We start from the raw sequence: 12834 nt of genomic DNA on the forward strand, positions 1-12834 counted from the left end.
TTTTCAGAGGAAGGAAGAGTCTTGGTAGACAAATCATTTTAGGGCACCAGCTTCTAGATAATATAATGACTATATGGGCACCATAAAAAAGTCAGCATTTGCCAACCATTATTACATATCACTATCTGAGAAATCACAGGGGATTTCCCCATATTTAATATATAACATAACAGTGATGAGTGTGTGATATCTGTTGGAAAAAATTTACTTTTTAATGGTAACCACTGAATGCTTCCAATTCTGTAGATCAACAGTATCAATCTGAGGGCAAATTTGAGCCACTTAAAAGGAAACCTTCAAAATGACATCCAATAAATAACTGGGATGCATACTGTAAGGTAGCTTTTCTTTGTGCTTTATGTTCACTTTATTATTCAAACCCAATCTCTCCTACAGTTTGTTGCCTAAATCTTCCCCTCTTCTAACCCTCTTCTGAAAATGTTCTTGTGCCAGCAACATACACTAAATGCAATAATTTTGCTTTCTTATTCATTCAAGTGAAAGTGAAAAAGCTACCTTTTTGTAAATTAAACTAAACATGGCTATTCTTATTTGCATTCCTATATGATGAAGGCCAAATATAGCAGGGTGCAGAAGCAGTGTTCTCACAATGAAGAGAAGGCACAAGCCTATGCCCAGATAGTAAGCTATGGATCGCTCATGGGAGTTGGTAGGATCATAGGAGGCTATTATTCTTCCCAGTAAAAGAGGTTGCACAGCTTTGGTGACTTCCTGCAGGAGAAGACAAGAGAAAGCATTTGTAGTTAATTTCTTTTTCAGAACAGACAACTTTTTAAATTCAAGATGTATCAACCATTCATGCTTGCTCTCTTCACAGTTCAAATTAAACGAAGATACAATAGCCATAAAGTGCTTGATTCACCATGGCTTTACTCCAATTTTATGAGTTTTATGCTCTCGTAACTCCATTGAAGTCAGCGTAGTTATGCCAACATAAAATTGTATTAATGCAATAGTGCAGGGCTTCTCAAACTGGGGGTCGGGACCCATCTGGGGGTCAGGAGGTTATTACATGGGGCATCGCGAGCTGTCAGCCTCCACCCCAAACCCCACTTTGCCTTCAGCATTTATAATGGTGTTAAATATATAAAAACATATTTTTAATTTATAAGGGGGTCACACTCAGCAGTTTGCTATGTGAAAGGGGTCAACAGTACAAAAGTTTGAGAACCACTGCAATAGTGAAACCAGTCCATAGACTTTAAGAATATCTACTGCTCTTGAGAGATGTAACTCATGTTATAGTGCTTAAATTAGCAATAGGTTTCTAGATTTACTTTTCAAGCTCACAGGGGAAAGATTGTATTCTCAAAATGTGTCTTTCTCATAAAGAGAAGAAAAACTGAAGAGAAACAATATAAGCAATTAGTCCATCCCACCTTTCCTGTGTGTACTAGGTAAACTCAGCTCAGTCATGCCTGTGCTGGGTTTTTTGTTTGTTTGTTTTGTTTTTTGAGGCCCTAATTTTAGCCTTCTGAACAACTGAGTTAATGACTCAGCACATTTGAATCCAGAACCACTTTAGATGCTGGTTCTTCACTCTAACCATTGGGCACCAATCTACCTTGTGTATCACTGGACCAAATAAGGCACAGTCAGATTCAGGATATGTCCAAAAGCAAATGTTAGCAGAACAGCAGCAGCAGAAATAGGGTGAAACATAAGGGAAAGGACAGGAAATAATGAAAAGAGCATGAAATACAAATACTCTGGTATAGCTATGTGGATATTCATTGACCACTATATTTATCTTGGGCCTGAGATTACCTTTGCCCCTCATCTCTCCTTATACCCCATTACTGCTGTCACTAAATCCTGCTGGAGTTTGCTCTGTGCCATCAGAATAGGTCTGTTTTTCCCCATTTCCTCTGTCCAGGCCTTGCTCAGTTTCTTGTTTTTGACAACTATGACCTCTTCCTCTCCACACACTCTACCTCTCACCCCACCCAAAATACAGATGCAAAAATCACTTGAGTTCCTTGGTATGACTTTCTCCTTTATATTCTGTATAAACCACAGAAGGGTTGTGAAATATGAATGAGCTCAGTTGTTTGTTTAATTGTTAGTGCTAAGAAATTTGTGTGTGTGTGTCCCCTTCTCTCTTCCCGTTGTGTTTGTTTCTCTCCCAGCAAAGAGAGTGAGAGTGTCAAATACTAAACAAATAGACAGTTGCAAAACTCTCTTTGTACAAACGTATGATACACTGTAAATGTTCCTCAGTGGTGCCCCCAAGCTACTGAGTGCCAGGGAGAGTCACCAAGCAGGAAGAGAGGAAGACAACTGGAGCTCAGTTGTAACTCAGGGTTTTCAGTGATAAAGAGGTCAGGACTTTCCCCTTTGATTTTTCTTTTCCTCTCTAGACTCTTTAAATTATTTTTGGTTATCAAGACAACAGCATTAACAACTGCATTTACATCATATGCTACAATCTCATCAGAATAGAAAAGTTAGTTGACTGTTTCAACACAGGAAATGAAAGTTTATACCCTGAATAGACCACCTTTGTTAAGTACTACCTTTGCTGGATTAAATAGGATTGCGTCAACACAAATACTGTAAACGTGAGTCCTGGTTTGACAAAGACAATAGTGTTCTTAGTAGGCAGAAGGAGGAGTGTTTACAAAACACACAAACACACACACACACACAACATTAAGCAGCTGTGTTAAGACCATCTGCATCTATGAGCAGCAAATCACAACTTCATACATCTCATAAAAATTCAAAACAAGGACATGGGCAGTGGTTTCAAGGACGTGGGCAGTGCTTTGTTTCACATTCACTGAGATTCCAAGGTAAGTTTTATACATCTGTCTTAAGTAGCATGTGCTCCGGTATTTACCATTTATTCCATTTATGCGTCAGTGGAAATACCAGACTCTGCTACTGTGTTTGTTGTGTATATAGAGATATCAAATACGTTTTCAGCCAATTGAAGCAGGGTGATTTACAGGTTTACAAGAACATACAAAGAATAATGACTGGCAATGTGCCACATTATTTGCTAAATCATGTTGGCAGGAAGGTGGGAAGAAATTTATAATGTTTTCCAAGAGAGATCATATATGCGCGAGACTGATATTTAATACACACAGAGAGAGGCAAGTTTGAGTATTTTTCATATTGTTCTGTCCTGTAATTCTGACAAGTTAACAGGTAACAAACATTAATATAACTTTAAACTAACTAGAATGTCTTGCCTATCTGGTATGAGATATGTGAACCTGTGTGGGAACCAATAGGATTATATAAAAGAATATTCACCTACTGAATCACTCTGAATTCTGCAGACATTAATCATAGAAATGTAGTGCGGGAGGCAACCTGGATATTTCATCAAGTCCGGCCCAAGTTTAGGCAGGACCACATAAACCTAGACCATCTCTGACAGATGTTTATCCAAACTGTTATTAAAAGCTTCCAATGATGGGGATTCCACAACCTTCCTTGGAAGCCTATTCCAGAACTTCACTGCCCTTATAGTTAAAACCTTTTCCTAATATCTGACCTAAACTTCCCTTCCTGACCATTAAGCCCATTACTTCTTGTCCCTTCTTCAGCGGACATGGAGAATAATTGATCACGGTCCTCTTTATAACAGCCCTTAGCATATTTGTAGACTGTCAGGTCCCACCTCAGTCTTCTTTTCTCAAGAACAAACATGCCTTGTGTTTTTAACCTTTCCTCATAACCAGGTTTTCTAAACTTTTTATCGTTTCTCTTGCTCTCTTTTGGATTCTCTCCAATCTGTCCACATCTTTCCTAAAGTGTGGCAGCCAGAATTGGACACAGTACTCCAGCAGAGGCCTCACCAGTACTGAACAGAACAGGGCAATTACTCGACAACACTCTTACTCATACACCCCAGAATAATATTCGCCTTTTTTTGCAACGGCATCACATTGTTGACTCATATTCAATTTGTGATCCTTTTCAGCAGTACTGTCACCGAGCCAGTTATTCCCCATTTTGAAGTTTTGAATTTGCTTTTTCCTAATTAAATACTTTGTCCTTATCTTTACTGAATGTCATTGTGTTGAATTCAGACCAATTCTCCAATTTTTCAAGGTCATTTTGAATTCTAATCCTGTCCTTCAAAGTGTTTGAAATCCCTCCATGTTTGGTGTCATCTGCAAATTTTATAAGCATACTCTCCATTCCATTATCCAAGTAATTAATGAAAATATTGAATAGTACTGAACCCAAGACTGACCCCTGGGCACATAGTAGATACTCCCTCCCAGTTTGACAATGAACCACTGAGAGCTACTCTTTGATTATGGTCTTTCAACAAGCTGTGCACCTACTTTATAGTAATTTAATCTAAACCACATTTCCCTAGTTTGTTTATGAGAATGTCTTTGGGACTATATCTAAAGCCTTACTAAAAATCAAGATATATCATGGCTACTGCTTCCCCCTCTATTCACTAGGCCAGTAATCCTATCAAAAAGGAAATTAGGTTGGTTTGGCATGATTTGTTCTTTACAAATCCCTGCTGACTATTCCTTAGAATCCTATAAAGTGCTTACTTGTTCCAATATCTTTCCAGGTATTGAAGTTAGTCTGACTGGTATATAATTTCCTGGGTCATCTTTGTTCTTTTTAAAGATCAGTACAATGTTTGTCATTCTGCATTCCACAGGGACTTCACCTCTCCTCCATAAAATCTCAAAGATAACTGGTATGGTTCTGAGATTGCTTCAACTCATTTCTTAAGTATTTTAGGAGGAATTTCATCACGTTCTGCTGACTTGAATATATCCAACTTACCTAAATATTCTTTCCAGATTTTGCCTTACGTTCCTTCCCCCTAGTTGTTAATATTAATTGTGTTGAGTATCTGATAACCATTAACCTTTTTAGTGAAGACTGAAGCAAAATAGGCATTGAACACCTCAACCTTCTTGAGTAGCACCCAACCCCATTTTTGCATGTGTTCATAGAGTAGCTCAGCAGTGGACATGCAAAGGGTCAGCTCTAAAATGACACAACAGGAGAATTTCAAGTATATTCATTCTGTTACCTACATTTAAAGTGTTATAGTGTAAATGAGAGCAGTAATAATTACCCAGGTGTGGCTATATTGATTTATATTGCACCAGAGTGCATTAGAGGTTAAAAAACCCAAACAAGTACTTTGAGAGCAAGGAGGGGGGAAGTTAAAACTGTTTCTGCATTTGTTATACAGTTAATTTGCCTGAATGGACACTAACCAATATACAGTTATGCAAGTGTGCTTGAAAGAGAGTATTCTACAGAGGTATTACAACTGTGTTCACAACTAAGTGGTTAACTGGCTAGTAAATTGCTTGCAAGAAGTGTGGGGGTTTTTTCTTTAAAGAGACATCTAATGGTGGAGGAATATGAATGTTTAGGGCAGCAGGGAAGCAGATACACTGAACAAACCAGGAACAGTTTGATGCGCCTAACACCACAATTTATGAAAGTGAATTATAGCATCCTAGGATGCCAGAATGCAAGTGTCTGCCCTTCAGTAACATAGTTACCTACGGTGCATGAGGTGAGAGAGAGAGAGAGAAATTACTAGATCTATAGAGAACAGAGCTGTGGTGCTGGTTGCAACAGGTGCTATACTAATAGCAGGAATTCAAAAGGAAAGCAAGGGTAAAACCCATATTGAGAGAGAGGCTGCAGAAGGGTATGGGACTGAATACGATTTCTAATGGTGACCAACAAGTGCAACATGAAGGCACACACCCACAGGCACCATTGGTCTAAGGCTCTGTTCCCACTTAAATCAATGGCAAAGCTCACACTGATTTCAGTGGGAGCAGGGCTTGAAAAGAAAATGAACAGCTTTGACAGAGGAATTTACTCTTAGTGTTTGCCATGAAAACCAAGAGCTTTATCTCTTTGTTTGGTACTTGTCATGAAAGGTATGGAATTTGCCTCCAATGTGCTATGTTTCACACACATCCTTAATCTGATAGCTGGTGATTTCTTCAGTAAACAAGAATGTTGAGAATATGTACGATCAAGCTGCGAGTCAGCTTTGAAAGCGCACTGCTGTTCTGCTCACATCTACTTTCAAATTCTGCTTCATTGAAGATGCTTTCATGGGGAAATTACCTTTCACATAAACACAGTCCCACCTCCCCTACACACACACACAAATACAGGTACTTGCTCTTTCCAACTCTAAAGTCTGACACCTCCACCCTTGTCCCACTGCCACCAAATATCTAATAATGCACACACAACTAGTTGAATCAGATTTGTTTTCCTGAAGCTTAACTTCAGTGGACACTGGGCTACACATCTGCGGCCACCTAGTCATCTGTCATTTGGAAGAAGAATTAAATATGTGATGTTGTCTAATTTCATATACATACAGTGAGTATGCAGATACAGTAACCTGGACTGGGGGAGTTTCACAATAGTATACAGCACAATTTTACAGGTGTTTTGTTTCGGGTTTTTTTACAAAGCCTGAAGTCCTCACTCAGACTCCAGTGGGAATCGTGTTCATGAGACTCAAAATCTGTCCCTATTCCAATGCTCCAATTGTCAACCTTTGTTTTTCAGTAATCACTTTTAAAGTATTTTTTGGCCTCTTTCAGATAGAGAGTTTCTAATCCATTTAATATTTTGAACATTGTTTTTGTATAGTGTTAACTTTTTTAACACATCATGAGGAATACAATGTTCTAATATGCTGGGGCAGCCAGTGTCAGTTTATTTTCTACTTGTTAATTTCTTTATGCAGAAAAAGTTAGGGCCAGAACCTTAGACTGCATGTTTGGCTGTAGGTGTGATTTCCCTTATTTTTGTGAGTTTGAGCCAGACATTTACAGAATCATTGCTACACACTAGCAAACCTTGAACTGTATGCATCTTACAAAGGACTCATTGAACTGTCAATTTTTCTGTATTTCCTTTCCCCATCATTGCTGATTACAAGATATTTTGTATAAACAGAGACTTCTCTTTCCTAATCAGTCTTCAAAGCTAATCCTTCTGCCACTGAATGATATTACAGTCCAGTGCTTGTGACACAAAAAAGCGTTTCCCTGTTGATGAATTATGAGGTCACAAAGAGGGATGCATTAAGGTTAACTGGCTCCCACAAATACCCACCCCAAAACCCTCAAAGATTCAGGATTTAAAGATAGCCCATTACTCCCTGTCCTATCTTCATTCTCACACCAAGAAACTCTTCCTCACTGCCTGAAAAGCTAATAGTATGTTAGGAACCATTAGGAAAGGGACAGATAATAAGTCACCAAAAATCATAATGCCACTATATAAATGCCTGGTACACCCACACCTTGAAAACTGTGTGCCGTTCTGGTTGCCCCATCTCAAAAATGATATATTAGAATTGGAAAAGGTATAGAGAAGGGCAACAAAAATGATTGGTTCATAGAACAGCTTCCACATGAGGAGAGATTAAAAAGACCAGGACTGTTCAACTTGGAAAAGAGATGACTGGGGAGGATACAGTAGATATCTATAAAATCATCAATGATGTGGAGAAAGTGAATAAAGAAGTGCTATTTACCCATTCTCATAACACAAGAAACTGGGGTCACCCAATGAAATGAATAGGCAGCAGGTTTAAAACAAACAAAAGGAAGTATTTCTTCACACAACGCACAGTTAACCTGTGGAACTGTTTGCCAGAGGATGTTGTGAAGGCCAAGACTATAACTGGATTCAAAAAAGAGCTAGATGCATTCATGGAGAATATTCAATGGCTATTAGCCAAAATGGTCATGGACGCAACCCCATGCTGTGGGTGTCCCTAAGCCTCAGACTGCCAGACGCTCGCTCTTGATGAGAGAGGATGGTCTGACACACTATGGCTGTTCTTATGTTCTTTTGAACCTGGCTGCTCCCCTCCTTTTGCAAAGCCTCAAATCCTCCCCCTCTTCACCTCTAAGGGAGTTGAGGGGTAGAAGTATCTCAGGCAATATCTCTTGAGAAGCTGATAAAATTCCATGAGTGCATTTGGGCATTATGATGATTTTGTGGTGGGAATATGTGAAATGAGGTTGGTGTGGATGTTAATCTTGCCTGGATTGGTGATTTCCTTGATTTTTAGTGATTATGCACAGATGAAATGCATTTGAGCAGCCTGTTCTCAAAGATGCTTGATTAATTTTCTGTGGGAATACCAGTTCAGCACACACCCAGAGACCTCTGAATAGCAACCAGAGTAAAGCAGAAGCCAATGCAGGCTATCAAGCACAGATAGATACACTATGACCTCCAACTAGATGAGCAGCCACAATCTGCACTAGCTGAATCTTTTCAGTAGCCCCAAGTGGACCAGAGTAAAACAATCAAATCTAGAGATTAAAAAAGTAATAGAAAACTCTAATAAGGCATGGATCCGAGAGAAATGTGTGCAACGTCAGCATGTAAACAAGTTGTCCTGCTGAATGACACCAGGCCTGAATTTGTGTGTATCTGTGTGTGCGTGCACATTCAACAAAAACATGTGTACTTCTGTTTCTTTTAGTACAGTGGCACCGAACATCACATTTGTAAAAACTATTAACTTACAGTACTATGGCTCCCTTATTTTTGTTCCTCCTCTTTTTCACTTCCATTTCATCAGCATAATTTTCCTTCTAAAGTATGTTATGTTACTTTTCCTCAAACCCTTTGCTGGCACATTTCCCTCAGACTATCTTCTCCTCTCTCCTTCTTCAATATTCTATTCTCTCCTTCATTTCCTCATCTTCATTATTATTATATATTTGTATATAACAGTAGCACCTTCTCCAGTCAAGAATCTGGGTCCCATTGTGATAGGCACTGGACTGATAAACAACAAAGACGATGTTCCCTGTCCCAGAGAGTTCACAGTCTCGTTTAGTCTTTGCCTATCTGTACACACAAAGAGAGAGAGAGAATTGGTTGAATCCTGAGCTCCTCTTTTCCTGCTTTGCACACCTTCACCAATGCAAAATAGCCAGAAAGCTACCTTAAAGGGATAATCAAGGGGAAACAGACAAGTATTCTGGTGGTGTATACAGGGTAATTTCTGCAGACAGCTCTAAACTTCCCCATGAATGGAGTGTAGGGCAGGACGAGTAAAGAGGAAGTAGAGTACATACCTCTCCAACCAGATCCTTGATGGGGTAGCTTCTGACTGCAGACAGTGTAATTTAGAGGAGCCCTGAGGCTGTTCTAAATTATGCCAGGCAACCAGGGACTATTTCAGATACTAGCCAGCTGAAAGGTGACTTAGGAACCACCGTTCCCTGACACCTTTCCTCATCTGTGCATCTAAGGATTGAGCCCAATATCTCTATCTATCCAGAAATTGTGGCTCTCTGTCTATAGCTAGGAAAACAGAGACTTTTTGTATATGCAGTTAGAGAATTTTGATAAATCTGGTTTAAAAATGAAAATTACCCTTTAACTCTTACATTCTTAACCTGCAAATTCCATAGAAGTGATTATTCAGCATCAAGTTTTTTATTTTAAAAATGTAACCCAACATGACAGAGTTCTTAAAATACTTAACTACACATGGCTGATGTGAATGGTCCAAAATATCCATTCAATGTTGTTGTGCATAAAAAGGGTTACCTTTAATTTATAAGAACATACGGTATACAATTGGTTGCACATGTTTTGTTTTGGTTTTTTCTTTTTAAAAAAGGTGGTGGTTATTAAATAGTTTTTGAAAAGGAAGCAACAGGATTAACCAATAGAGGCAGGTATCCAATACTTAGTTTTGGGTTGTTTTTTTCCAGATTAAACAGAATGGTAAGTTTTACAACTTCCTACTTCTTCATTGTATTGTCCTTTTAAATTTTCTGACTCCATTTTTTTGTCTAATGATGCCCAGAGCTACAATCAATCAGCTGTATGAAATACCACTGTGTTTTTACTGACAGATTTGTCAGTAAATTGTAAATATGCACACATGGCCTCAGAACTTGTTAGCTGTAATGATGTCAATCAAGATTTGGCTTCAAAACTACTGAAAAAGATTTGTTATTTAGACTTGTCATTCAAAGAATTAAAAAGAAGGAAATGACACACAATGTAAAGAGCTTCTATCACTCCTACATTCATGTAATCGGAAGTCATTATCTAGAACATCTCACTATTATACAAATCCTTTGGGCCAAATATTGCTCTCTGATGTACCAGCAGACATACAAAAGAATGATGCCAATGGAGTCATTCCACATTTACACCAGCGTAACAAAAAGAAGAATGTAGCTCTTTTTTTCTTTCAACAGGGTAATAAGACTGTTGCAACATCGGTAATAAACCTGTTGCATTTGTTTGATCACAGCGCTAACCTGACCTTAGCCACAATACACCATAGAAACTATCTATCAGTTTCACACAATCTATTGGTAAAATCCATAGTCTAAAGTGAAATTAAAATAAAATGCTGATTATATGAATTAAACTCCCTTTGATGTAAATGGGCCATGCTCATGCAGATCACTGATAGCATGTAATAATTTATTTCATATTGATAAGAATATCTTATAGCATTTAATTCCAAAGGACATTAAAGAACTTTACTACTTTATAGACTAGATGTTAAAACCAGATGTTAAAACTAGATGTTAAATCCTGATACATTTTAGGGGTTCAAGGCACCAAGAGCCAATTGTGAAACTCTACAAGCTATGTATACTCTGCCTACCCAGTATCTGTAGATCTGTGCCCTTGTAATCTTTATACATAATGTCACAGAGAAGAAAATGTAGTTCTTAGTATGATTCCTCAGTAATTTAGCAATCATCGGGATTGCTACCAACATTCCGAGTTTACTCAACATAAGAACAAATCTTACCCCTAAATATAATATTATTCCATAAAACATAAATTTCCAGAAAAAGCATCGTCGAAGAGCGTTAATAAGTTTGGGTTTTTTCTTTGAAGTTGCCAGTTCCCTGTCCCATTGTCTGAAAAGGAACCAAAAAACAAGACCATTAAGTTGTGTGAGCAAATACGTGGGTCTACAGCTCTAACATAGTTCAAGTCACTCAAGTATATCCAAGGAGATTTAGCTAAGGTGGCTGATGAAACAAAGCCTTGCAGAGACCCCAAAGTTCTGACCCTCATTGACTTGATAGCTCAATAAAAGTTCAAATCTAGTTCACCCACATATTTGGCAGATTTATATACTCAGCCATACATCACCCTGCAGGGAGTTAATTCATGAAAAGGTCACGTTGTATGTTTTAAAGAAACCTGCTGTACTTCTTAAGATCAATACACAAATAATAGGCAAATAAAAGTTTTGGAGCTCCTCCAGTTCCTAGCAAGAAGAAAACAAAGAGAAGCTATTCTAAAATGTGACTTTTTAAAAATGGACTGCATTAGTTTTTGTCACCACTAAAGAGACTTTTTGATAGTACCCTCCTAGTATACAGTATATCTTCTGTCAGAAGCAGAGAGACAAGGTTACTATTTATACAAATTATTTATTTGATAATTGTAAATTAATACTTTTAATTTTTGGCAAATGAATACAGATAATGTGCATTCAAATGGAAAGATTAAGGAACTGGACACTTCCTGTATAAATTGTACCTTGTCTCAATATTTACTAAGCATCACCAGGGTGCTCAGTACAGTACCAAATGGCAGAAGACAGTGACTAGGGATTTTGGGTGCCCAATTAAAGACATCTTAAAGGGATCTGATTTTCAGCAGGCAGATGCTTAGCACTATGTCATTTTTTTAAATGGAGCCCTTCCCCCCACCCCCCGCATTTTTAGTCTAAATGGACAGACTTAGCAATACATATCCAATCTGTCCTGGACGATGGGGAAATATATGGATCTTTAAAAAAAAACAAAGAGAGAAAAGTATGTGCAAGAGCTAGTAAATTAGTCCCAGATCAATGCAAGTTAGGAGTCTCCCCTTAGAGGACCTGGACCTTAAAGCCCTACCTTAGTTTCTCATTTAAGACCCATTTCTGCAAGCACCCCATAGGTGAAACTGATGCCAGGGCCAGCACAAGGTCTATACACTACTTAAGAGCCACACAATCCTTATTTTGAGTGAGGCTTTTTACAGGTCCTCTATATGTGGGTGAATTTCACTCATTGCACAAAACTCCCATTTGACTTAATAGGGATTCTATGGGTGGAGGGCCTGTAGCACAGGCCACCTGGGTGTGTTAACACTTGTAGGCTTGACACGAAGAGCACATTTTAAGAAGGGATTTCAACAAAGAGGAGGTGGCTGTCTTTTATGCTAAAGTTGGAAAGGGATTTTCATGGGTAAGTCAAAGCATGAAAGAGAGCATAAAGATGAGAATGAGGGAAGGATACAAAGATCAGTGAGGAGAGAGGCACTGTCAGAGTAAAGAAATGGGAGCAGAGATGTAGGTAGGGGTGAAGTAATGCAAAGGTCTTGCGAGAAAGAATGAGATGCCGGAACATGATACAGGAAGTCAGTAAATTTTTAGCTGTGTTAGCGAGTGGAGGAGGCCAAGGTGGTAATCAGGAAGGCCAGGGCAGAGGAGGCTGCCTAAGACAAATAAGGACGTATCCAGCATTTTAGCCCTGGAGACATAAAGGAAAGGATGGAATTTTTTTAGCTAGTATAGAACAAAAAACAAACAATAAGATATGGTGATGACCTGGATGTGGCGGGGAGGAAGGAGAAGTGTTGAACTGACACTAAGGTTGTGAGCTTGGTGACAGACACAAAGTGACCCATTTTTTGGAAGCTACTACATAGCTTCAAAATTTTCTGAACTGAGCCATATTCCATTTACTGTCTGAAATCTGACCAGAGCTTAAAAACATCTGAAAACTATCGTTCCAGTGTTTCTGCTGTCAAGTTTCAATAGAT

The 12834-nt window shown here is 38.6% G+C and overlaps 1 protein-coding gene across 1 annotated transcript in view; it reads right to left on the reverse strand.

Annotated features, from left to right (window-relative positions):
* CFTR (CF transmembrane conductance regulator) overlaps positions 1 to 12834 on the reverse strand; it is a 142405-nt gene that overhangs the window by 115514 nt on the left and 14057 nt on the right. The window contains exons 3-4 of the mRNA XM_050936035.1: positions 10820 to 10931; positions 517 to 732 (exon numbers count right to left, since the gene is read on the reverse strand). Of these exons, the coding sequence (XP_050791992.1) occupies positions 517 to 732; positions 10820 to 10931 (328 nt within the window). The remainder of the gene's footprint in view (positions 1 to 516; positions 733 to 10819; positions 10932 to 12834) is intronic.

The sequence above is a fragment of the Gopherus flavomarginatus genome, chromosome 1 (genome assembly GCF_025201925.1).
Source record: "Gopherus flavomarginatus isolate rGopFla2 chromosome 1, rGopFla2.mat.asm, whole genome shotgun sequence".
Taxonomy (NCBI): domain Eukaryota; kingdom Metazoa; phylum Chordata; order Testudines; family Testudinidae; genus Gopherus; species Gopherus flavomarginatus.